Source organism: Hippocampus zosterae, chromosome 8, assembly GCF_025434085.1.
Source record: "Hippocampus zosterae strain Florida chromosome 8, ASM2543408v3, whole genome shotgun sequence".
In the NCBI taxonomy this organism is placed as follows: Eukaryota; Metazoa; Chordata; class Actinopteri; order Syngnathiformes; family Syngnathidae; genus Hippocampus; species Hippocampus zosterae.
Genome location: NC_067458.1, coordinates 9746620 through 9773382, shown reverse-complemented (window position 1 = coordinate 9773382; position 26763 = coordinate 9746620). Strand labels below are relative to the sequence as shown.

General features: G+C 40.3%; 2 protein-coding genes across 2 annotated transcripts; one reads left to right on the top strand and one right to left on the bottom strand.

Moving 5' to 3' along the window:
• Window positions 1-6033: 6033 nt before the first annotated feature.
• LOC127606078 (angiopoietin-related protein 4-like) lies at window positions 6034-8623 on the top strand. Its single transcript, XM_052074083.1, has 7 exons — window positions 6034-6526; window positions 6639-6749; window positions 6833-6920; window positions 7390-7503; window positions 7591-7686; window positions 7775-8056; window positions 8132-8623. The coding sequence occupies exons 1-7, from the start codon at window positions 6098-6100 to the stop codon at window positions 8305-8307; spliced, it is 1296 nt and encodes a 431-aa protein (XP_051930043.1). The 5' UTR covers window positions 6034-6097; the 3' UTR covers window positions 8308-8623.
• A 2415-nt stretch (window positions 8624-11038) lies between these two features.
• LOC127606075 (dipeptidyl peptidase 9-like) lies at window positions 11039-26663 on the bottom strand. Its single transcript, XM_052074076.1, has 21 exons — window positions 26523-26663; window positions 24950-25037; window positions 21193-21437; window positions 20188-20300; window positions 19404-19577; window positions 17903-18071; window positions 17714-17824; window positions 17457-17585; window positions 17006-17067; window positions 16769-16869; window positions 16474-16651; window positions 16228-16387; window positions 16036-16115; window positions 15464-15634; window positions 15085-15220; window positions 14525-14670; window positions 14218-14364; window positions 13920-14072; window positions 13634-13776; window positions 12117-12228; window positions 11039-11808 (listed from the first exon to the last, which is right to left on the bottom strand). Exons 2-21 carry the CDS (start codon window positions 25000-25002, stop codon window positions 11716-11718), a joined length of 2676 nt encoding a protein of 891 aa, XP_051930036.1. The 5' UTR covers window positions 25003-25037; window positions 26523-26663; the 3' UTR covers window positions 11039-11715.
• Window positions 26664-26763: the final 100 nt, after the last annotated feature.

Below are 26763 nucleotides of genomic sequence, written 5' to 3'. Positions count from 1 at the left end.
TGGCATCAGTCTGTTCAGGTTGATATAGATATTGAAAGGGAATGTGTTTAAAACTATCGTATCTGCAAAAAAGAAAAAAGTATTTTCATTTACATCCAGTAATCCTCATCCTCATCAGGGTTGAGGTGAATCATGCAACTCCTAATTGGAAATCAGCATGTCTTCTCACATCCCTTGGCTTGCTGGTTTCTAGGTAAAAGGTGAAAGAACTTGTGTGAGGGAAGGACAGGACCTACCTCACAACAGAGGTCACGGCCCAACAGCAGGCTAATAAATGAAAAGGGAAGTCGACCACTAAAGCCAAAGAGTAAGAAGGCCTCTGGAGTGAAATGCACTTTCATTCGGGTTAATACCTAAGCAGATGGAAAGGGTGTGCCAGGGTATGTGTTTAACAGTACAGTCATTTCTACTGGCATCCAACTCAACATCAGCTCTTCAGCATTTAACGCCAAATTTCTTCTGAAAAAAACGAAGGAGAAGACACTCCTTCTCCTGAGATGAGCACTAGAGTCTATTGATACCTCCGCAAAGGAAATCATCCAACAGGGTTTTAGTATTCGAAAGTGTATGCACTGCACTGTATGTATATCCAATTTGCTTTTGGTCATTAAATCCCGTACCATAGAGTAGATCAAAGAAAAAAAAATGATTATTGTTACTAAATGGACTATTATGCTATGATGAATTAGACTCTTCCACCAGCTCGTCCCTCTTGAATTCTAAATTTGTATTGTGACTTCTATGGACCATACGTTTTTATTATGTGGTAACATCATTGCATTCACTTAGTTGTGTTTGTTATCGTTATGGCGAGTATATTACAACATTTTTTGGAGGACAGGGGTAAAAATGCAGCTGCTGAGGTCACCTATGAATGTCATTAAAGAATATCTGCCACTGTTTGGATGCAAGTCAGAGGGCAGACAAAAATGTCCCTTATCAAAGGTCACCAGAAGTGTCAATAAAAACAATGTAGCAGCATCATTTTCTTGGTTCTTAGGAATGATCACACAATGAAAATTGCAAGAGGGACTACGTGTTTAAAATAAAACACCAATTACCTGGAAAAAAAATGGTGTGTTGAATTTACTTAAAATCTATAGATGTCTAGTCTACTTGAAACATTGGTCTGGATCCAGATGATTTTATTTAGTGCAACTAATTGATGAAATAAAATAAATTCAACAAAAGCCTTTTTTTTCCCCGTGCAACCAAACTGCCAAAGCAATAAATCACATGACGAACTCTGCGACAGCTAACACTAGTTTTGATTCCACTTGTTGCTTAATATTTACACACACCGATTGGAATGCGTTTGGCACGAAAGTGATCATAACATCGAGTCAAGATACAACTTGCTAATTTATTCAGCCTCATTTATTTTTCCTATTGTTGTAGTCCACAGAATTTCTTTGTCGCCAAAATTGTACATGACTCAGTCAGATATCACTGTACTATATTCTGTGGATCAGTTATGAGGATATGTTGAAGTATTATCCATGAATGGTCTTGAATGCGATACAACAGTACAGATATACCGTTACTATAAACCTGCCATTTGACTGTGGAGTTTTAATTTAGCCACTGTTAACATATGTACAATGCTTCGTACGATGTTCACCATCCAAAAAATATAAGTGTGGTGTTGTACAGAGGCCTCAGGAAAACAACAACGCTTTCTGGGTTAAAGTGCAAGCTGGAGAATGAGATTGTGAAAAAAAAAAGAAAAAAAATTCCAAGAACAGGGCCCAGAGCAAGCTGGGACACAAAGGATACGTACTCTGTGAGTGGAATCTGGGTAAAAGGTCATTCCGATGTAAGTGATGAATGAAGGAAGACTCGATCTTTGGAGTGTAAATAGCAGCTGCTTTTAGTTCCACCAGGAAATGAATTCCTCATGGCAGCAACACACAAATTTAAACAATTCATTTTTGTGACAAGCAGCTCCTTTTGCACATTGTTGAAGCAAAGCAGCACCACGATTTCAATGAGATTTTCAACAAAGGTGAGTCAAGAAAAAAAATAAAAACGGAATATGCTCAGTCACTTAACATAAGAAAAGACCTACATATACCATCAAAGAATATGTCTCTAACATCAAAATACAACAACAGTGCAGGGCGTTTACGACAGATACACTCACAAAGTAATAGATTGATAATTACAGTAAATATTTAGTATTAAAAAAAAGCTTCATAACCATAATTATAAAACAATCCGATGAAAGAGAGAAAGTACAGCGGTTACTGAGCATGCCTTCTTGTGCCGTGTGACAACGTATTCTTACACCGTTGCATAAATTCGCTTGTTTTCACACTGTTCGGAACTCCGAAGCAACAAAGAGCGTTGACCCCTGCTACACTGCGTTGAAGGTGAAGTGTTTGAGAAATTCCAATTTATGTACCATTTTAAAATTGAATGAGAAGAGTACAGTACCGTACTTTGTCAGTGCGGTAGGCCGATCCAAGGAGACAAAGTGCTGAACCGGTAAAAAGGCAAACAAACCGAGTTTCTGCATTTGGTTGACTAACAATAGACCAGAAATTACTTCCAAAAGGTTTGGGATATTCATCTTACAGGTACATTTTTAGAATAAAGCCAAAAGCAGTTTGCAGGTAACACTTTAAAAATGTCCTGAGGTGTGATTTTGAGTGTGAATGACTGCTGGGCAACTGTGGCTCAGTTCATCGAGTGGGTTGCCCAATGACCAAAAGTTCGACTGTTTGAATCTTTTTTTTTTTTTTTAAACTTTTGCTGCTAGTTTTACTGTTGACACCAGACGGGCCAGCACAAAAACTCAACAAAACCATGCTGGTCCAACAAAGTATGCTGTTTATTTTATTATGAATGTTATTATTATTATTTTTTAACACCGTTGCTACAGAGAGACTGGCAGAGTCACAGAAAGGCAGCGAAGTGGACACTGCTCTGAATAAAAATAGACAAACAACAATATTTTCGTTTTTAGATCAAAATTATGACCTCTGTCAATGCAATTTTGTGATCGTCAAAGCTATGTTTCTTGAAAGTACTCTTGTACTCTTCATACCCCCAAGCTCACGAATCAGAAGTAGCAACCTACCCATGGACAGGTCACGCTAACAAATCAGCTCGGATCTGGTTAAAAAAGAAGTATCACGGTTGTCCACGTCACTACTTATGTACAAATTTGCGATACAGTAAATGTGCTTTTAAGAGAATTAAGTAAGTGGAACTAACCAGTCTGCCAGTTATTGATGTCTTTGAGACACTTCTGGAGTTTGGACTTACCGGTTATTCATTCATAAATAAAACTTGTGTGTTGTCTGCATAACAGTAGAATGTAACAGAGTGCTTTCTAATATTTCCAAGATTGCACAGTACTGGTCCAAGTATAGATCCCTGTGGGACACCATGGCCAACTTACACACACACACACACACACACACACACACACACACACACACACACACACACACACACACACACACACACACACACACACACACACACACACACACACTAGTAAATGTCGAACTAACAAGTGGCTAATGTTTAAAATGGTTTTGTCCGTATGTTTATGACTGTCGTCGTTTACTTCCAGTGGTATAAAACAACGATCAAGACAATCTTTGTGGCAACATTTTGAATAAGTCTCATATTTGAGGGCAATATTGTGGATAGCGAGTGTGCAGACTTATTGTTTGGGATCCAGACGCAGCCTTTTAAAGAGGGTGAGGCAACAGAGCAGGCACGTGACGACAGGCTCACCTTTCACTCACTAACCCACTGGTGTCTAAAATCACATTTTACCCAGTAGAGGGAAGCTCGTGTACTATGCACGTGCAGATGTAATGGTACATATGGTGTTGTCATCTAGGCAGCGGCCTTGCAGATCACTACTAACAATGTAGGAATGCTTGGGGAATTCAGAGGATGAAAACGGTCAAGAATTATTGAAGAGAATTTGACTGTTTGTGTCGAGCGTTTTATTTTCTGCTGAAAAAGGGCTGACGTTCAAAGATAATGTTCAAATGAAATCATTCTTCTGTGGCATTTGTCATGATAAGATTATTAGTAAATTACATCATGATTCAGTGAAAATGTTGGAACTTGAAAGAAAAGTGAATGGGGAACAACCTCCAACAAATGAAAATAATATTGTAATTAATCTAATGGATTTCAGTTGATTTATTTATTTTTGATACCCTGCCCCCACAAAAAAAGAAAAAAGAAACAGAAAAAACTAAAAACAAAAAAATTTTAATCTATAAATAAGGGAATCAGCAGATAGAAGTAGTAGAATAAACTTGTGTATATTATAGCGAGGACAACAACTTTCCATTTTAATTAAGTTTTCTTCCACCAAAGAGAAAAGATTGTTTTAAGAAAGCTTAACCTCATGTGCAAATGGAACAGTGTGTTCTGACACCAGGCGTCCAGCTGATCAGCCACAGACACTGTGCTGCACCTCACGTCGGCTGAGACAGGCAGGAGTATACGTGCAGTTCAGCAGCTAGAGCAGGGAAACGTGCTCTGCATGAGCACTGTGGACTGCCATGTCCTCGCCACCATACTCATTGTGCTTTTAAATGAATGGACATGAAAAAAAAACAACACCACAGATCACATTTTGTAGAATGTGACAATGTGTGTGTTTAAAAAAAATAATAATATATATGAGAAGACATACAATTGTATTGTTTTAATAATATGATAATTATAAATCAATAATAGAACTGTTCAGGATAAGCGGTGTTGCAAATGCCACGCCACCCAGATAATACATGAATTTTATGCTAAGAAATCATATGTCAAATATTAATTAACCAACTTTTTTTTTAAACAGCTTTTTTAAATTGCATCAAATATTACATATATGACTCTTGATAATGTAAATGCTGGGTGGGCCGAATAAAGACAATGGAGTGGCCCAGATTTGACCCGCAGTCCATATGTTGCCCAACAATTATTTACGGTCACTAAGCTACAAAGTGTTTTTTCGAGAAATTGGAAGTTTTGTTGAAAATAAACACACCAACAAGAAACTTCTCCAGACCTGTCGCCTTGCAAGTATTACAATTTGCTTTAAAACAACAACAATAAAAGAATGTGCCTGTTGAGCTATGTGGCCTACATGGTACATAAGAGTTTAAAAGTTTTTATATGATCATGAAGTGTGGGTATGCCTAAATAGACTGTAGGTCTTTTTTCAATTTGCATTGCATAGATACCATGTGACTCGTGTCTGGGCGTGCGTGTCTTCATGTGCGTGCCATTGTTTGTGAGTTTGCTGCCAGGAGCGAGGGTGTATAAAGAGCCCTGCGGGATGAACTTTCCCCTACTTCTCACAAAGTTCTCCTCGGCATTCCCGATTCATGGTCGAAAACTAGTAGCTGCTGGCCCCATACAGAAACAATGTTTTACAAGCTGAGATTTATTTTTCTAGTCTGCATAATAAATCACGTAGTTGTCTTCACTTCATTCTATATTTAATAGGGAATTGTAAAACTACAATAAAATAATGATAATAATCATAATGATATGACTGTAGTTCAGCTCTTCTTGAAACTTTGCAGTGATTATGGAAAATAAAGATGGGTGAATGTAGATTATGTTATGTAATTGACATCCATGTATTCATTTGATAATTGACAGAATTTAAATAAACAAATGAAATTGAAGTTTTGATTCTGATCTTAAGATTCAGGCTCATGAACGTCCATGAAAAACTAAACAAATAATTAGCCTGCTTTAACCATTTTGATAATAATGCATTTGAGAATTTGCATATGATGTTAGAAAAAAATAAACAAAAATGTATCTTCGAATGCACAAAAATAATAGGACTGTAATATTATAAGAAAACAACTGAAATGAACTCAGTCGTTAATCACAACTGTTCTTGTCTGCCAGAAATGGAACGCTTGCATTGCATCATTTTACAAGTGGTGGCCTGTTTCCACGCCCCAAACCATCCTCTGTGCCCACCTCCAAAGCCTCGCAGCCAATGACCGCGGTCCTCAGCCGCAGCACTCAGCTATAAAAAACCTTACAATTCCGTCTGCACCACTAAAACAAACCACAAGATCATCATTCGAATACAAACAGGCCAAAGATGAAGACGCTTCAGACAGCCATCCTCGTCCCCGTGCTGCTCTTGAACGCCGCGGCGGGATTCCCCGTGGCCAGAGGGGACAAGTACGCGTCGTGGGACGATGTCAACGTGGTGGCCCACGGCCTGCTCCAGCTGGGCCAGGGCCTCAAGGAGCATGTCATGAAGACCAAAGCTCAGATGAGGGACGTCAACAGCCAATTGAAAGCCTTCAACGCCACCATCATCTCACTGGAGAGAAAGCGGCACGAGCAAGACGAAGCCCCGAAGGCCAGCCGGGAGGAGAAGGAAAGGATGGATGGGGAGATGATGAAGCAGACCAAGGACATCCACTCCCGCGTGAACGCACTCGAGCAGAAAGTGGACGAAGTGCTTAAAATGACTACGGAAGTCAGCTTCCAAGGCGACAACGCAACAATGTTATTTATCCAGGTGAGCAAAGTAGAAAGAGGCTTGATTTGTAAAACGGCGGGAGTGACGATAAACCAGTCTTCCAGCGCGTAACGGAAAGTTGTATAACATTTCTTCCGACGTGTGTTCCCAGAGAGTCGTGGCAGCGCAGAACAGACGCATCGACCACCTGGTTGACAAAATCAGGCAGCAACAAGACAAACTGGACAAGCAGAGTTTACACCTGCTGACACTGCAGAACAAGGCGAGTGTTTCTCCCTGCTACGAGAAAAACAACACCGGCGCGTGCTCTTGTTCATCCTGACTGACAGGCTGCCATTATTCCAGGTTGCACACAAGGGAGTCCGATTCCTCAGGCGCAGGCACGAGGAGACGACACTGAGAGGAGATTCGGAGCCAAGTGACACCAAAACAGGTCATTAAATCACTTTGAAAAAGTCTCGCTGCTAACGGAGGTGTTCAAAGAAATTCTTCACTATTGTATAAATGTTGAGCTCTAAGTCGCGTGTTTCTCACTGTGGATTTCACCTTTTGCCGCTGCGCGGGCGTGCTATTCTAGATACACATCGTTAAACTTTGACAGTGCGGTTAAGGCCGTGTCATAACAAGTACCAGCAAAGAAGGGCGAGCTATTTAAAGTGACACGTTGAAAACCAAAACTAAACCTTTGCCACTCCAAGTCGACAGCCTGACTTGTTGTCAGGGTCATTTGTAGGCAGTCCAAAGGTCAAGAAAACGAGGGCATTGACTTGCATTGCATGATCTCAACAATGTAATCTTTCCTCGTGACTGCCTTTGAGCAAAGCAAGCAGCCAAAAACTCTCGTTGAGCAGTTCTCGACTCGTACAACTATCTCATCTGTTTGTGGGGTTTTTTTTCTTCAGATTTCGCTCAAGATTGCCACGATCTGTTTGTAAGGGGGCAGCGAACCAGCGGAATTTACACAATCCAAGCACAGAGCTCGCAGCCCTTCAACGTCCTGTGCGAAATGACTACAGGTGAGACGAGAAGAAGTCTAGCCCAAGTCTGTCTTGATTGCCAACTTGCCAATCTGAAAACTCAACTTCTCTTTGTCACCTTCACAGAAGGTGGATGGACCATCATCCAGAAACGCCTCAATGGGTCCGAAAACTTTAACCACCTTTGGGAGAGCTACCAAAAAGGCTTTGGCAGCCTGAATGGTGAGGCCATTGTTGACACACAGGAAATACATGACAAATTTGTACCACAAAACCTCGGTGATAAGAATGGGTGATTTCTTTCTCCCAGGTGAGTTTTGGTTGGGCCTGGAGAACATTCACACAATCTCCAAACAAGGCCAGTACCTGCTGGAGGTGGAGTTGACGGACTCGACAGGCGAGAGCCACGCGAATCTCTATCGCGTCCAAATTGATGGCAAGGAAAAAAACTACGCTCTCTACCTCGAGCAAATTTCAACATCTGGAGCTCAGGGGGGAAGCCTTATGACGGGAGCCGCGGGTCTTCCTTTCTCCACAGCCGACCGTGACAATGATCTCGCCGCAGACGTCAACTGTGCTGAGCTTCACTCAGGTGAGAGCATTGAATCTGTTCACGTCAAGTACGACAAAACAAGCGATTGTATTCTGACTGGTCATTTGGTTTCAGGAGGTTGGTGGTTCAGCAGCTGTGGCGCCTCAAACCTCAATGGCAAATATCCCAGAAGGCCCGGCCCGGTCAGATGGCAGCCGAGGAGGATGTTTTGGACCAACACAATGGGGCAAAAAAGCTCTCCGAGGACAACTCTTATGAAGCTTGCACCAATTTCAATAAACCAGCAATAAAGTCTTGAGGAAACTGCAGCATAGAGCCAAAGCAAGCTGGGAAAACGAGCGTTTGTGATGCAACAACTTCAGACTGAAAGAACTGGCTGACAAACTCGACAAGCACATTTATCATCCGTTTATTGCACTGAATGATCATAATTGTTTCTATGCTATGCCATAAGATTTCTCTGTCACATTGACATTTACAAGTATTTCCTTTATAAGGTTTTTTTTTAAACATACTAATTATAAGGTGTGGATTATTTCCTGCAATATTTTATGCTTCAAATATATCATTTGTAAGAACTGAGTGAAATAAAATTTGTATTCTTCAGGTTTGTGTCCCCGCTAATGAGATACCTAAAAATTATACACAAAATAAAAACACCCGGGACTGGCTGCCGGTCAATCACAGGCTCATATCCACCTCGCCACTGTGTCGTAACCCAGCTCACGCTTCCTGCACATCAGCAACTGTACATTATCCAATTGCAGGGTTGGACAAACATATAGGCATACTCTCTGGCGGAAAATTGCAAAAAGGGTTCAAGAGACACAGAATGGCATTCCTCCCATGACCATCTCATTCTCCAGACCTCAACCCTATTGAAAACCTGTGGAGTGGGTTTCAGTGGAGTGCGCAGAGGAGAGCACTCAGGACGCTGGACGATTGAAATTATGCAAAGAGGATTGGTAAAACGTTTTCAAATTGATACCAAAGCTCAGTAAAGCACAAAAAAACAATATACTGGTTTAGTCAGCCGTAACCTCAAACAACATCTCAAAACGAGTCTTATATATTCTAAGTGGGGCGTAACTCTTGTCTACTGTTAAAGCGTAGCTGTCCGTAATAATTCGGTCAAATAATAATGCAAATAGCTAAATAATGGCTTCACCATCCAGTTTCGCGCAGTGGAACAATCCACTTTGCGAATCAGTAGACGCTCAGCGTTCGACTCTATCATAGGGCCGTAGCGCCTCGGGGTTGAATGACAAGGAACTTGTGTCAGTTGCCTGTGATACGTACCTGACTCTGAACAAAACAACAAAGGCGTTTTATGCCTACTTAGTCCTTTTCTAAACCGTTTATCCTCACAAGGGTCGCAGGCGTGCTGGAGCCTATCCTAGCTGTCATCCGGCAGTAGGCGGCGCACTCCTGAACTGGTTGCCAGGCATTGAAATGTGCACACAGTAGTACATGTACCGGTATTTATGTTACCTTTTTTTAAAGAGGAAACCGAGTTTCCCTTGCGGTTTTAGAACAACCGCCACTTGTAAAGATTATGCTCATGACGACGGAAACAAGGCTTTTAAGTGTGAAAGGACCGTCGTTCAATTTGACTCTTGATTTATAAAATGTATCACTTGCACACTCATGCCATGATGAGCAACAGTCATAATGACACAAAAGATGATGAGTTTGTGAAAAGAATTTCCTGCCTACCTTAGTTGGGGACCAGACGCGGAGGTATCCGACGCACGTTTGCAGCCTTGTTAATTATCGTAGCTCACGCGTACCGTTTTAAAATGCTTTTCTTGGCGCTCCAGATTCCCATTTTTTGCCAGTGCCATCGGTGAAATGCAGATGAAACAAACCCAGAATGAGAATAACTAAAAGATATAGCGGGCGGCCCGGTATCCAGTGGTTAGCACGTCGGCTTCACAGTGCAGAGGTACCGGGTTCGATTCCAGCTCCGGCCTCCCTGTGTGGGGTTTGCATGTTCTCCCGGTTTTCCCCGGGTGCTCCGGTTTCCTCCCACATTCCAAAAAACATGCGTGGCAGGCTGATTGAACACTCTAAATCAGTGGTCACCAACATGGTGCCCGCGGGCACCAGGTAGCCCGTGAAGACCACTTGAGTAGCCCGCCAGTGCCTGGAAATTGTGATTTGCTAGTAGAAATTATGATTTAAAAATGCAAACATTGGCAGTACTGTGAGACATTTCGAAACACGATCAAAGTCTGACAATTTAAATCATCAAGTATTAAAAATAACCCATCCTCATATTATTGAAGGTATTTTGGACAAATATGTTATTTCAGACGTGTATCAATTTGGTAGCCCTTCACACAATCGGTACACATGAAGTTGCTCTCACCCTCAAAAATGTTGGTGACACCTGCTCTAAATTGTCCCTAGGTGTGAGTGTGAGCGCGGATGGTTGTTCGTCTGTGTGCCCTGCGATTGGCTGGCAACCGATTCAGGGTGTCCCCCGCCAACACCCCCCGCGACCCTCGTGAGGATGAAGCGGTACGGAAGATGAATGAATGAATAAAAGATATAGCGCAACAGGTCTGATCGCAAGGTGCAATTGCAGACTGCTGAGCGCTATCACCTTCCGGTAACGCAGATCCTCACCACCGTAGGTTAAAAGTGACCTACTTGATTTTTATTCTTTAAATACATTTCGTGAAAGTGACACTGATAGGATGATTAGGGGGCAGTGTGCATTAACACAAAAAAAGAATATTACTAACATACACACAAATGTTTGGTGTTTTCTTTGCTGCATGTTTTCCAACATTTAACCTATTCATTTGAATCAGGTGTGTTGCAACAGGGAGAGTTGGAAAACATGCATGACAGCGGCCCCCCCGACACCCCTGGTTTAAACAAATACAAACTATAAACACAATATTTTAAACCGTGGCATTATCTGTACTGGGTCCATGGTCCCCCTCCTTGTTTTGAAGCTTAAAACAATACCACATATCCTTTCCTCAGATGTTTTTTTTATTTTAATAAAATAAGTCGGACAAAATAGCACTATACTTGGACCATCTTACTGACAACTAACAAATCGATTTTGTTTGGAAAACATCCTAAATGTTGAAAAAAAAAAACTATTAAAAGATCTATCCCCCAAAATAATGCTATGGTACTTGGGGAGGATGAAATTCCAAACCACTTGACGTTTCTTTGTCAATTAGCTGTAGGATGGATAAACGAAACAAAGTCTCAAAGAGTTCAGTTTTGTTGATGAAAACATTAAAATGAGTTTAAAATGTAATGGATGATGTTTGCTTCTGAGGCAGCAGCTCACTTTTTCACAAATATGGTTGAGTCCAGAGCAGGTGTATTCAATCTTGTTCCTCGTGGGCTGTGATTCAAATGATCAGATAATTCAGCACGGTCTGCACAAGCTAGAGAACGATGCGGATCGTTTGAACCAGATGTGCTTCAGCAGGGAGAGATGGAAAAACTCCAGGAAAGCTGGCAGACCGCCGGGCAAGAGCCAATGAAGAATGAAAATACTCTCTGGTGGACCTCTAGTATATGTGACATTGTTTACTACAACTCAAGTTGACCGTTGAGAAATGTGAATATAAAAACAATGCCATACATCAAGACTTTTCTGGGCATAAAAACACTAAAGATGTGGAGCAGCTCCCCCTGCTGAAGCAGAGACATTAATTTGTGTGTTATCAGAGGTTCTCCTGGAGGAAGTGCAACAGCGTGATTTCATAATGTTCTCCAGACTCTGGTCCCTTGATGCTGTGCCGTTCGTTGGGATAAACCTAAAGACATTTTAAACATAGAGAACATAAAAAAAGTGAACAAATGTCATTTTGAGGGAAGCCGGATTTACAACGGTCTCAACTAAATAACATTTGTATTAGAAAAATGGTGAGCAAAACATAAAAAGCTTTTACTGAGTCGTGTTAGTTCCTTTTTTCAGTGCGTAGGAAATAATCAAATACTTTTGCCCACTTTCCAAAACAGTGTTGGTTTGAAGTACAGTATTCGATGAGTGGTGAACTGGTTCATTGATTGTGACTCCCAATGGCAAACTAAAACAAGATGTCATGTGAGCAAATGCTCCCACCTGAAGGCTGTACGGTTTCCCTGCCCGGATGAGTTGGGATACCAGAAAGTTTGTGTGGAAAAAGTGAACATTCTCGTCAAGAAATCCATGCAGGATCAGCAGTCTGTTTGGTCTGTGAGGGTGGAACAGCAAGATTCAGCATTTGGCATCTTATACAGTGCTCAACATAAATGGCCTTAACGTACACACTAATGGATTTGTTCGAAACAAGCAGTCTGGAGAAGGTAGTACTCTTCAAGGGTACTTTTCATCACCAATGCGGGGTTGTGATGTGAATTACGGCTCTTTTTCGAGAACCGGATCTTTTGACTGTGCTCACTTTCGGCTCCCAAACGGCTACTAAGATTGTTGTTACTTAAATTAATTGGTTTGCAAAAGTGATTAAAAAAATGATGTGAACAAATGTGCACCAGTAGCAACATCACAGACACTTGGCACCATTATTATATGAACTCTTTCTTTTCCCTTCCAGACTCTGCCTCTGTATTGGCAATCAAGTTGAAATGTGTCCAGAATGTCTGTTCCTTTATCGTCTCTCTCCTGCCTCTGTGTGCCACTGCTGCCCCTCGCAGTCACAGATGCCGTCACACATATTGTGCAATCACGTACGGTCTCTTTGAAGTGAACGATGAGAGTGGCGCTCACAATTCAATTCAAAGAGCCGGCGCAAGGGCTGCTTTGTTTGTGATCAACAACTCTTCTTTTTTTCCCCCCTTTGCAGAGAGATCGCAACAACTTGACTACTTTATCTCTAGAGGTCTACAACACAATACTGTCGTTGGTTGCAAATTAGATTCGTCAATGTACATACACCAAAAAATCATGGCACAAAATTGAGCATAAGCCAAAGAAAGTCTGACAATGATACATTTTTCATTCTTCTTCTGCTTTCAGCTTGTCCCTTTTCAGGGGTTGGCCACATCAAGTCATTAATTTCCATCTTTCCCCGTTCTCTGCATCCTCTACTCTGACTCCAACTACCTGCATGTCTTCCCTCACGGCATCCATGAATCTCCTCTTTGGCCTTTCTCTCTGTCTCCTACCTGGTAGCTCCATCTCTAACATTCTCCTACCAATGTATCCACTGTCCCTCCCTCTGTACATGTCCAAACCATCTTAGTCTGGCCTCTCTAACTTTTTCTCCAAACTTTCCTGTCTGAGTTGTCCCTCTGATGACCTCATTTCTGACCCTGTCTATCCTTGTCACTCCTAAGGAGAATCTCAGCATCTTTAACTCAGCCACCTCTAACTCTACCTCCTGTCTTTTGCCAATTGCTAGTGTCTCTAGACCGTACATCATGGTCATGGTCATACAACGATACATTTTTCATTACAAAGTTTAAATAAGAAATCTACATGATCAAGCAGGTTAAAGCAGAAGGTACACTTCTGTGACATAATGTCATGTTTGAAACATCTGTGGAGCATTGAACTTTCTGATGGTTTCTACTGTGTATTAATATACTAACATAGCCATGAGAACTACGAGCGATATATTTGGAAATGAATGCGCTTACTCATTAGGGAACCTGTTGACGTGAAGTGCAACTGAGCAAGCCTCGTAGCCCTTTGGGTTGTTTTCAGGAGTATCCAAATACCGCTCTGTGTATCCAGTGTCATAAGCCACCCACAATGTCACTGGAGCCCCTGCGATGGCAACCTAAACACACCATTAATAAGTCTTCTGTTCATTCACTCAAGTCAAGAGTCTGATGTCAGGAGAAAAGGTGGTTTTATACCATTACGTTCTCATTGCACATGTATTTCTCAATAGCATTAAAAGTGAATGGCTATTTGGCTTACCTTGAAGATATCAGGTCTGTGAATGAGGCCCATGAGAGAGAGAAAGCCTCCGTAGGACCAGCCGTGGATGGCAACGCGATTCAAGTCCACAAACTTGTACTTGTCCGCTATATAGTGCAAACCCTCCACCTGGTCTTCAATCTCCACCTGACCCTGATGAAGGAAGACGAGGGCATAGAATGGACCAACGGTTACCATTATGCAATACATTTGGTCTAAAGAGTAAAGAATACGAGAGTGTATCAGTCATGACTTTAACTGACGTGCTTCCCTCTCATATGAATTTAAAGGTAAATACCACGTTGTCCTTCACAGCTCCTTCAAACTTAAGTCCACGCTGACAGGAACCCCGTCCATCAACGATGATCACAACGTAACCTAGAGAGGCCAACCTGCTCATCAGATGGTATTTTAAGCCTTTATATGAGTTATTTACCAACTGGACCTGAAAAAAAGTAACGCGTTACAATTCAGGTCCTACATTAAAACAAAACAATATGAAAAGCATTGAAGTCCAAACTGTTGTTGAATACATGAAAAAAATATGAATGCAATAAAAGAAGGTGTGTGTTTAACTGTTTCCAGGTAGAAAGAAGAGCTCAAACCTGTGGACCACCATAGACAAAGACAACGGTGGGATATTTCCTCCCTGGGAGCAAAGTGTGTGGCTTGTACAAGAGACCATAAAGCTGAAAGCCAGACTTCCCCAAGAAGCTAAAAATCTGAGGATGACTGTAATTAGGTGGGTAACCTGAAAGTAAAAGCACGGCAATCGTAGTGTCAAAAAGTTTGAATTGAACACGAAAGTCGTGTAAAAACATAAAACAGACATACAATTTCCCCTGTATATTTACAATTTTCTTTATTTCCCAATTCACCCATTTGCTGATATATTTCCTTTTTAATCTATTGTTATTGATTGAAAAAACAATCCCATATTGTTTGTCTGTGTGCTCAGTTCAAAGCTTTGTCCAAAGTAAAGGAATTGCTTTTATCATTTAGCCAAGCCATAGCTTTGTCTAATAGAAAGTAGTGCTTTGCTGGCACCACCATCTTACGGCATTTAGAGATGGCATTAAATACTGGTACATTTTTGCTATTTGCGGCAGGGCTCGGTCCCTATAACCCTGCACTTCCAAATTCAAAGAAACAAGCCGTTCAGTACCTGCAGTCTCCATCAGACTTGCCCAGAATTCCGGCTCTTTGTGCAGCGGGTTACTGTCTGACTTGTTCAGCTTGTAGACGTGCACGCAAGGTGTGCTGGTCAGGCTGCTGTGCTCGGTCACAAACATGTCAAATGTCTGTGGGATTGGACAAATGAGGGGGAGTTTCAACACATTTGAGAGCTCTTGACCCATAATACCACATTGGTCAACCCTAAATTTGTGTCTATAAACTGTGTTCTGTGTGAATGGGGTTTAGCAGTGCTTAATCTGGGTTTTTTTTCAATTTGTTATGTTGTTTGTTATGAAACTGACATTATCACAGAAAACCATCCCTTCCAGATAGGCTTTTGTGTGTTGTGGTCTGTTGTGTGTACGTACGGGGCTCACAGAGCAGCTGTGCGAGAAACCGGGCTTAGTGAGTTGCACAATTTCTCCCGGTGACTCATAGCTCACGACATACAAGTGGTGCTCCAGGGGTGAGTCTTTGGTTCCCTGAAAGTACACCAGCTTTTCGGTCTCGTCAACCCAAATCTGAAGGCTGGACAATCGCTGCATCAAACACAACGGGGCACAGCACAGAAAAAGAGGGGAAAACATCAGAATCATTTTTGTGTTTGTTCATATAATACATTATTGAGCAAGGCCTATCCTGTCTCAGGCACTGCTGACTCCAAATGTGTTTAATGGCAATTTGTGTTCATGACCGCACTTGACTTTCTTTAGCTTTCATCTTGTCCACGTTAGGGTCACATGTGAGCTGTAGCCCCAGCTGACTTTGGGCAACAGGTGAGGTGCACCCTGAACTGGTCACCAGTTAATCGCAGTGTAAATAGAGGCACACTTACACCCAGGAGCAATTTATTCCCCCAAGGTTGACTAATATGCACAGCATAGTTTATTACACTGCTTGTAAAATATTTTGCTCACATATGCATACGTAAAGACACAACCTTTGATCCGTGATTGGCCAACACCTCCCACTCGCCACTCGTCAATGCCACCTCCTCCTTGATTGGACATTTGAAATGATCTAGTGAAAGTAGAGAACAGCAACGGAGAAATTCTTATGATAACTCAGTTAACATAGAAAATCATGTAACATTTGAGAATTAGATCTATATGTAGATTTACCACAACGATACCTTCAGAGTGTGTGTAGCCTCCGGTCCAGCTGTAACTACCACGATCTAACAGCGTGGTGACCTTGTATAGGTGGCAGAAACCTGTTTTGGACTCGTTTACAGTAATAAATGTGATCTCGTCATCACTGCTTTGACTGAATGGGTAGAAGATATCATGGACCTACAAAAAAAATAAAAAAATTGCAGCTTTCTCTTAGGTCACTATTATGTGTGTGATGCAGCTCCACGTATTCCAAATAAGCATACATTTATCCATATGTCGCTGCTCTGTTGGTAAATGATGAGTGGATGAGCCATGTCCCCAACAGCCTCCAGGCTCTCCAGTCTGGTGGTGTCATTCTGGTCCACAGGAATGAAGATCAACAAAGGCAACAGAACTAATTGGAGACGCTGCTGCCGTCGGTTCATCAATGTTACCCATGCACTGACAAAGTAGAGTGACCAAGAGGCATCATATCAACTTCAGCAAAGTAAGTATTCATTTTTGTAGAGCAACAATCACGATAATACAGTTTTTTTTCTCCACCTTTTTGTAACTTACTATCTACCATCTTTAGTCCATCCAGCTCGGGTGATGTATTCAGCATTGGGGAACAAGGTCGTAAAGGGCACAAGCAACTCTTTCAGCTGTGTGTTGACAATCTAGCGAGAAAATATTGGTCATTTTTTATTACCAGTGTTGTATTGACTGGACAGCATCTATTTTAATGGGAAGCAATCTAAATTGGAAGACAAAAAAAATCCACTCCTTAAAAAAAAAAAAAAAAAAAGAACTCACATTGCCAATACTGTCTATCTTGATTTCAGCTAATTTCAGGGTAATAACCGGATTCTTGCTGCCTGGAAATAAGCACAATTAGATACAAGCACAATATATATGAGCAATACAGAGTCAAAACGCATATTAATGAAGTTTTAAGAATCAACACTGACAAAAAAGAAACTTATGAATTATAAATTAAGACAACTGCAGGTGTTCCGAATACATTCAATGCACAAAAAAGATAGCCGAACAAACAATGGTTGCCCCCTCTTGTGGAGAAATGTGTAAACTGCACCTTTATGAACTTGATGGTAAATCGTGTAAGATCTTTCTTAGACTTAAACAGTGCTGGACACATGAATAATAAATAGCCCAGTGGATTAAAACAACTGAGAGAGAGTAAAAATAAAGAAACAAAAATATTTGCTAACCATAAACAGTAAGTCTTTTCTGGAAGAAAAAGTACCTGCGCGTGGATATCTGTACATATCAGTGCTACATTCTTCCAGAGCTGGAGATGGGACGTGAATGATGTCAACCTCCGACTCATCCACTTCCTCATACAAAATCGTCAGTGTTTTTCCACCATCTGATTCTGAAACGGCAATAAAAGCACGGGGGGGGGGGGGGGGGGGCGGGGGGTGTTACATGGAACACACATTACATTGCACGAGATTAACAAAGACATGTCTTGCCAACTATGACATGTTGTACATTGCTCACCATTTTGTGCAGCTGGACACCACCAATATCCAGTGAAACGATCAAATTCTTCTTGAATGACAAAAGAGGCTACACCAGCGGTTTTGGCATCCTCGTTTGGTTTATCAATGCCTGAAATGACATTGCAAAGCCCATAATTGCACCACTGAAGCAATGCAATCTTATGCTATTATAAAGCTCCTTTCTGACCTTTATGGCAGAAGGTGAGACGCTTCTCTTCACTCGTCTTGATGCTGGTCAGCCAAATGTCATTTTTATGGACAAAGCTGATGAAGTTTGGGTCGGCAGGGCAAATTTTGGCATCCATGCGTGCGCCCGAACATTGGCTCTTAATCTCACAAGGGTCCAGTGGACCTTGCTGCATGCAAACAGAGCAACACTGAACTTAAACTGAAAACTGAATATGTGCACTTGTTACATGCAGGTTAAAGTAACCTACAAAATCCTTTTTATGCATAAATTGCTAACAAATATTACCATAAATCCAATGGACAGTATGTATAAGGATATCTTTACTGCTATTAATAAATACAGTCAAGACGTAGTTGTTTTGAGTGGCACAGGGAAGTCACCGTCTTTTGTCTACGTGGATACCTGAAACATATTTGCCAAAGCTCAAAAGAATTAGCCCCGAGTATTGGTAAATATTTAGTCAAGTTTCCAGGTGCAAAGTGAGGGACAACACCAAACACAAATACAGAAAAAAATTGTTTGTTTGATTCGAAGCAGAACTGCTAACGTTTTTTTGCCCACACTCCTATTGGTCTAAATCAGGGGTTTGCAATCTTGAATACTCAAATTCACCAGGAGCCACAAAACTATTTTGATTTCAAAAGTGACAGAAACACTGCATATGTGTAAAAAAAAAAGTAAAAAAATAAAATAAAAATAAAAAGGATTGAACGGTGTAAATTGAAAATGCAACATTTATTTTGTGAATGCAAACATGTTGTTTTTCTTCTTTCTACCCACAATCTTGCTGCTGTAGACTGTAAATTTCCCCAGTGTGGGACAAATAAACGATATCTTATCTGATCTTATCTTTAAAAAAATGCATGTTGCATTTATGAAATCAATGAGCTGCTACAAAAAACATGGAATTTGTATTTCTGTTTGTAACAAAAATATTCCAAACTCGGGGGAAAAACGACGTTTGGTTGAGGCTTACTTTCAAATTAAAGAACCAATGTCCATTTGAGTGCACCCTGTATTCATAAAATGAAAGCCAAACTTATATGATCCAAAGGGAGCCAACCAAAAATGGCGTCTGTGTCTGTGTCTGTCTTCCGTCACTATTATATCAACTGTACTTTCGGTTGTGTGCAAAGGTGTCAACCTGATTCGAACATGCACTTGCCAACTAACTTTACCCATCAGAAATCAACAGTCAACTGTTTGCTTTCAATACCTTTTTTTCTTGGATTTGTTCATGATGTAACCTACCGGCAGGCAACTTGGTGCCAGCCATTGTGCATTGGAGGCTGCGATACTTATTTTGAGCGACAAAATAAATACCGGTAATAAATCAATAAAACGTTTTTGGTTTAATATCACGAGAAGACCATTGTTGTCAAATTAAGACGTACATTTGTAACAGGAAGCCACAACATGAAGATCAAAGAGCTCAATCCGGATTGCCAACCCCTGGTATACATGGTGTTGAAAAGCATGTTATGATTTTGAAACCCACCGTGAAATTATTATCTGAACCGTCCACGCAGTAGTACAGACTGCTGTTGGCCTGGAACAAAAAAAGTCCCGTAGATCGGTGGTAGTCATAGGATGTGATGCCTGACACCCCTAAGCGCTTCCTCTCTCGCAGCAGCTCCTCCTCTCTTGAGAAAATGTCTGGGTGAGGGCTGGCCTGAGATGATGGGAGACACGACACACTCATCAACATGATGGCCAAGAAAGAAACTGTTTGTTTTGGCACATAGAACAACAAAAGAAAACATTGCCACAATATATTCAGTGGCATGAATTCACAATTGATTCCAATAAAATACTGTAGCTTGATGTCTTAATTGCACAGGTGAGTACAATATGTTGTATCCTCCTAAAAATGTTGGGTTAAAAGCAACCTGATAAGGATAACATGGTCGAAAAGGAAGCGAGTGCCTTCACAGGATCATGAGCAGTGAGTGATTCAAATCAAGTACCAGTAAATAACTTTAAAGTATTCCATCCCTGATTTTAGGAATTAAGCACATTTAAAATTACAATTTTTTTCCAGCTGATACCTGATTGTGTTGTCCTGATCAGAAATCACCCATGATTTCTGATCAGGACAACACCAGTTGGTACATAGAACAAAAGAATGGAAAAGAAAAGTCAAACACCCGGTGTTGATTAAATGACCAGTCATCCCATACATTGTGTTCTTACCGTGCATCTTCAAAATAATTCATTATTCTACGATGACTACTGAGGTAATTATTACTAAAATAAGGATATCGAAAGAAAAACATACAAACCTGAAAGTGATCCAGCAGAGGTTTCCATGACAGAATGAGAAGGACATCTTTGTGTACCTTCTTGGGAATGTCAGAGTACAGTAAGGCGTTATCCCTTTTGCGGTAAGGCGTACCTGTGAGATGAGGGAACAAAGCAAGTTTATAATCTTGCCACCGGATGTGCTGGTGAGCCCAATGGCTCGGACGTAGCACCTAAACTACCTAAAAGTTTGGCCCGCGAGCCATTTGGAGCCCATCATACATTTCTTAACGCCCTGCGGCATATACCAAAAAAAAAAATGGGGGTAGTGTGAAAAGTACGGGCATTGAAAAAGTGTAGGGTTTACAAGATATCATCCTACATACAGGTACATACATACAACATCACTGACAAGTACTAACTAATACATATTTGTTTTATATATAGTTTTTACAGATATACAAAGACGCATTTCAAACTTAAAACAGTCAAAACATTTCTCTTCATAATGCCCTGTTCGATAAAGATAATTCCGCTTCAGAGGCAAAAATGGTTTGCTCCCTTTTCTGCTCAGTGTCAAGGTTAGATTTGTGAACACATCCTGCAGAAAAAGTCATTTTAAAAATGCATTCACTCACAACAAATTGCTTATTTTGGTTCTGAATGTCAAGATGTGATTTGGGCGGGGTGGAACTATTTGAGTGAGATAAAGGGACGAGTGGCACCCAGATTTGTCTTAAAACATTTAACGAAAGCTGTGATGTAGCAGTTTTTCAAACCAAAAATATCGCATTAAAAAATTTGCTTGATGGATTTTAGCACGTTTCATACGAAAAAATGCCAATGTGCTGTAGTTCTTACAGATTCTTACATTTTTCTGTATGTGGCCGTCTGAGCTAGAAAAAATTGGACACCCAACCCTAAACGCTCAAATCCATTCACTTTTCAGTTCTTTTTGCAACTTGTCACGTTATCGCCTCTGCTTGAGGAAGACAAGTTATTCCAACAATCTTTTTGGGCCCTGGCTTTTCTTTGATCCATCTTACCGAGGTAATAGAGCCGATGGGAATGTGTGTTGGGTTCCCCCTTCTGGAGAAACAGGAAGTCATATGGCGCCTTGTTGACGAGAAAGCCTATGTTCTTGCGTCCGTCGTGAATGATTTTACGCAGACCAACCCACGTGTGCTTTTGCACCTGAAAGTGGGTTGAAGTCACATCCTCCATCTCCACAACTTCTGTGCTGTCAGAGAGCTCGTCAAACACCGGCATGCCTGCCAGTGCCTCTCTAATGCTGTGGACACACATTCAAATTTCAAGCAGAGATTAAGTGAAAAAGAGAATTTTACGCAGAGATTTGACGCAGACACAAGTAGAACCTCCAAACTCAAATGCTTCAGAAGAACATTCTGGGAAATCTCGACCATAGAAAAGTCACCTCACAAAGTACAAACTTGGTTATTATAGTTAGAAAATGATTAATATTAAAATGAACACATTCCATTAATGAAATAAAATAAAAATTTAAATCTTTAAAAAAACTAATTGAAAACACATTACATTTATAAAACTATGCCCTTCATCTTTCATCTTTGTCAATTAATCATACATGTACTTTCGGATTTCATTTTAAATGTATTTAAGTACAGTATTGCTGTTGTACGTCCGCACAGAAGAAGGGAGGTCAGACAGTCATTTGAGAATTGTAGTTTACCTTTACTTAACCTTTGAAAACAAACTCAAAGCATTTTTGAAAAAATAAAAACAAATAAAACTAATTTAAAAACTAATTAAAGGTAACTGAAATGAAACAACAAAAGTCAAAACCAGGCGGCTTAGTGGTCTACTGGTTAGCACGTCCGCCTCACAGAGCAGAGGTGCAGGGTTTAATTCCGGCTCCGGCCTTCCGGTGTGAAGTTTGCATGTTCTCCCCATGCCTGCGTGGGTTTTCTCTGGCGAATCCGGTTTCCTCACGCATTCCAAAAACATGCATGGGAGGTTGATGGAACACTCTAAATTGTCCCTAGGTGTGAGTGGGAATGGTTGTTTGTCTATGTGTGATTGTGTACACTGTGATTGACGGGCAACCGGTTCAGGGTATTCCACGCCTACCGCCCCAAGACAGCTGTGATAGGCTCCGGCATGCCTGTGAACCTTTTGAGGATAAGCGGATAAACTAAAAGATGGATGAAAAAACAAAAAAAAAAACATCATTGAATAATTCAAGACGATTATATCTGTGGTTCAACAGTTCTGCGAGATGTCAGCAAATCTCTTGGAACTTTAGCTCGGTGGTCATTACTAGGATCTTTTTCTTAGGCTTTTTGTAATGCCACAGGTCCAACACAGAAAGGGTAATACTGACTTCAAAACAACAAAGGAAAGAGTCTGGCTGCTCATTAACAGTCCATACCTATTAAGTAAACAGAAAACAAATGATGTGTTAACTCGTGTATTAATTCCAGCAATACCTGTAAATTGTCAATTTGTGATTTTGTGACATTTTACTGTTCCTTCTCTATTATTTATCTGTTAGTTATCATTAAAGTGTGAGTCATTTATTTTTGTTTTAATTAGTGCTGGGCTATATGGAAAAAAATCTTCCCGGACATTTTATATGGCGATAACATTAAACCATGATACATTGTCAGCTATTCTCTAAAAATAAAATACTAAATACTACACAGAAGTGATGGGAAAATGACCCTTGAATTTTGCTTCATGAACCAGTTGTATTTTTGACTCCTCCAGATGGCACTGTTGGTTTAAATAAAGAAGTTTGAGAAATAGTGAGTCAGTGTACTTTCAGCCCAATGTTCAACAGAGTGCCATCTAAAGGAGTCAAAAAATACAACTGGTTCATGAACCAAATTTGAAGCTTCATTTTCGTATCAGTACAACACACCAAGACCGCTTACCTTTTCTCACTTTATTTTGAAGTGACATTAAACAGACCCTATGAAATGAGAAACGCATGCAGTGGTTTTGCTGCTGCTATGTAAAATCATCATCAGATGCAAACAGGTGCGACTCTTCTTTATATGTTTTGTTGAGGTTCAAAATGCAAACTGCTTTGCTTGTGTAGTTTGAAGGTGTACCCAGCATGCCTTGAGAACATTTTAAAAAGTAGTTATTAGAGCTGTCAGTTTCGCGCATTTTTATTGCCATTAATTTAAATTAATTTTAACGGGATTACTGTAATTTTTTTCTCACGAGATTAACGCGGCACACGTCACAGAGGATGTTATGTTGCTCTATAAATAAACCAGAAACAAAACAACAAGCACGCTGCATAGGTCCACGCACGTTTGTTTTGCCAGCCACGGCAGCGCGAGACACCGAAAACCGATACTTAAAGAGATTATGAATGGAAAGTTTACTTTTAAAAAGTTGACAGATTGTTCCACTGAAAAACCCCAAATTACCTGTATCATACAGGTATACGATGTATGCCATTGACGCAATTGTTACTTGTTTGGAACTATTTTGTGTGGAAGGTTACAGTGTTCCGTGTCCATATAAATAGAGCGGGTGGAGCTTCTCTGTGTTCGTCTGACAGTGACGGTGAAGTTCAGTGGTGCAGTGGTAGCGACCTAGCAAAAATACAACGTCTTCAGTGTTATCATTGAACCAAGTGTAGTCATCCGAAATTATGTCTACACAAAACCGTAGAGAGACTTGCGCGCAAGGACCAACAGAATCAAGATAGCCTGACTGCTGTGTTCAAAGCAAACTTAAGAAAAACAAAGTATGCAACCATGGCTTAAATCCACTATAGGCTGAGTACTAGTTTACCTTAGATGTGCACTTTATAATGTTATATTGCTCTGTTTTGATTCCATAAAAAGAGCTGTAAAGAGCTGTTGTGTGACAAAATATATTTTTCACTGTTTTTGATGGACAGTAATATTGTGTGAGCGATTATGTGTGAATAATTGCTCCAAGTGAAAAATGTTCATGTAAAATTGAAAATCGAAATTATTTCAGTAAATATTTGCATTTTGCACTGTAAATTTCCCCAGTGTGTGTGCAAATAAAGGATATCTTAAAACTGATTCATGATTCCATGTTGATGAGAGCATTAAAATGGGGAAAAAATAGGACAAAAAAATATAAAAGGAAATTCTGAAACGATAAAAAATGCGTGAGTAATCTCGATTAATTTTTAGTGAGTTTGAGTTCATTATAACAGTTGCATTTTTAATTAGATTAAATATTTTAATCATTTGACAGCTCTAGTAGTTATTAATAATTACGGGTTTGTTGTTACTTATTCTTTCCCAAAGCAGTAGTATTCATTATTTGCACACACACACCTCGCTATTTCCTAATTTTCAATGACTCTTAGATTTAATTTTGCACCTTAATGTGTTAACTATGATTCACTTCTTCAAATTGTTGTTCAGTAGCAGCTGTGTTGCATAGAATGGCGCAGTGAAAGCATTTGTCCGTCAAATCAGGCAGATATCTGATAGCTGTAAATTTCCCCAGTGTGGGACAAATAAAGGATATCTTAATCTTATATGCTGCAGTTTGCTGCAGATGACATATGATGATAGGCATGATAGTAGAAGAATGACACGAGTCATCATCATGTCGTCCAGCTCTAGTTTTAATATAGAATGGTTATCTTTGTACTTTAACTAAGATACAATATTTAAAAACATTAACATTATTACTTCAAATAGTTCATAATATCAATAAAGATAACAGGTGATAAAGGTTTTATGATGGTTCAACTTTGAAGGGTTCCACTAATAACAAAGGAAACAAATGTAGGCTGATGAAATGACAAATGTTCCATACATGCCCTGGCTGTCTTCTTTCTTGTCTTCAGTTTTCAGCCTCTTAAAGTGCATGAACTGCTCGATGGCCTTGAACCAGATTTGGATCCCTAGAAAAAAAAAGATGATGAAGGAACACAGGATTAAAAAATAAATAAGGAAAATAAACTCAATTCAAATAAAATAAAATATATGTTAAAACCACCAGCATGACAAGAACCTGGTCTTACTGAAACATTATACAGAACCTATCTGTTCTAATCTAAGCTCACATGCATTCGACAGGTAAACCGTTTCCGTTACTGTGGTGATGGGTCCATTCAGAAAAGATGTCCGCATGCCGCTTCATTGTGGCGCCGCTATTCTTCAGCATAACTCTGCCCAAAGTCCACAGCAAGGTGATCTTGCTTTAGTGTCCGACTCTGTGTGACTGCTGTATGACAGCGACACTTCCATGTCTGTGTCAGTACTCTGGCAAATGTAACACACTCACTCCACATTTTACGAAGCACTGTATACTGCCAACTGTTCAGCACCTTAGGACTGGTCGTATATACAAATTCCAACTAGAGGTCACTCCCATAACAAGCAATTTATGTGTTATTAGGTATTTTAAAAACATGATTTAGCATTGTTGGAAGAAATAGATCTTCAATCCTGTTCCAAGAGGGCAAGTGTCTTGTATGTTTTCATCTCTGCTTGCTGCAAGACACCAGAAGCCAGGTCACGATCCTGAACATTTCAACCACTAAACTGAAAACTGAAACATGATATTCACAAAGTACGTCAGGATTCAATGCGAGTGAAATCCAGAGGACAAAAGCCATATTCACATGCAATGCAGTGTTTATGCTGAGGACGGCGCTAGACTGACGTGTTTTTTTTGTCCCAAACTAAAGATGACATCAAATATGCAATTTGTGGTCATGAAGTTGTGAAAAATAACCAGTTTACGAAACAAACAAAAAAAATACGATTGTCTTCATATTCTTAAATATTCAGTTAATATCGTAAAATAATAACATATTTATATTTAGAAAGCTTCAGACCCGAGGACGCTTATGATAGTACGACCATTGTCAAGCGTACTACCGCTACTAGTACCGGTAAGTTTACTTCGCAAGTTTAAGAAAAAGCCAAACTTTATGAACAATCCGCAGTGGCATTAAATTTGGAAACAAACATTACTCACCTATGCTGCTTATCAGTAATATGTGCAGTTTGAGTAGTTTACATTTAACCAAGAACATTTTGTTGTAAAATAAATGATTAAATGTGAAACGACTTTAACTGATACGTATTAATTACCTCCTAACCCGTTCAGTATACAAAGGCATTGTGGAAGCAACGAATGCCCCACCGTGCGGTTTAACTCCACACCGTCCCCATCAGTAGTTATCAATGACAAGCAATAAAAACATATTCAAATTTGCCAAAAACATCGGGCAATTGTGTCAAGTGCCTATAAATATGCCTGATGGGCCTATTCTCAGCTAGCTACGACATGCTACCTCACGACTCTACCAAAACACAACTTAAAAGAAAGTTGTAAACCCTGAAACACATTTGGGATTTTTGGTCGCGCGCGTACTGACCTTGTTTGACTTTATCCTGATCCAAGTTGATCTCTGTAACTAACTTCCAAGTGGGCAGGAAGTTCGCTGCAGTGACATGACAGAAAATCGTAGTCGTCACCTGATTCGAAATACCCGGAAGACGAGACCGGAAAGGAACACTCGTCGAACCTCTCCACTTTGGATGAAAAGAATCACTACCATATTAATGCTTGCATTCATTCCCTTTTGAATGTTCTTTAATACTAGGTTCAGTCATATT

Coding starts and splice junctions, on each gene's coding strand:
- LOC127606075 (XM_052074076.1), bottom strand. CDS start 25,002: ATGCACTTTAAGAGGCTGAAAACTGAAGACAAGAAAGAAGACAGCCAG. Junction 20,301..21,192: donor CCATCGGCTCTATTACCTCG/GTAAGATGGATC, acceptor CTCATCTCACAG/GTACGCCTTACCGCAAAAGG. Junction 16,652..16,768: donor TGGACTAAAGATGGTAGATA/GTAAGTTACAAA, acceptor CTACTTTGTCAG/TGCATGGGTAACATTGATGA.
- LOC127606078 (XM_052074083.1), top strand. CDS start 6,098: ATGAAGACGCTTCAGACAGCCATCCTCGTCCCCGTGCTGCTCTTGAAC. Junction 6,527..6,638: donor CAACAATGTTATTTATCCAG/GTGAGCAAAGTA, acceptor GTGTGTTCCCAG/AGAGTCGTGGCAGCGCAGAA. Junction 8,057..8,131: donor CTGTGCTGAGCTTCACTCAG/GTGAGAGCATTG, acceptor ATTTGGTTTCAG/GAGGTTGGTGGTTCAGCAGC.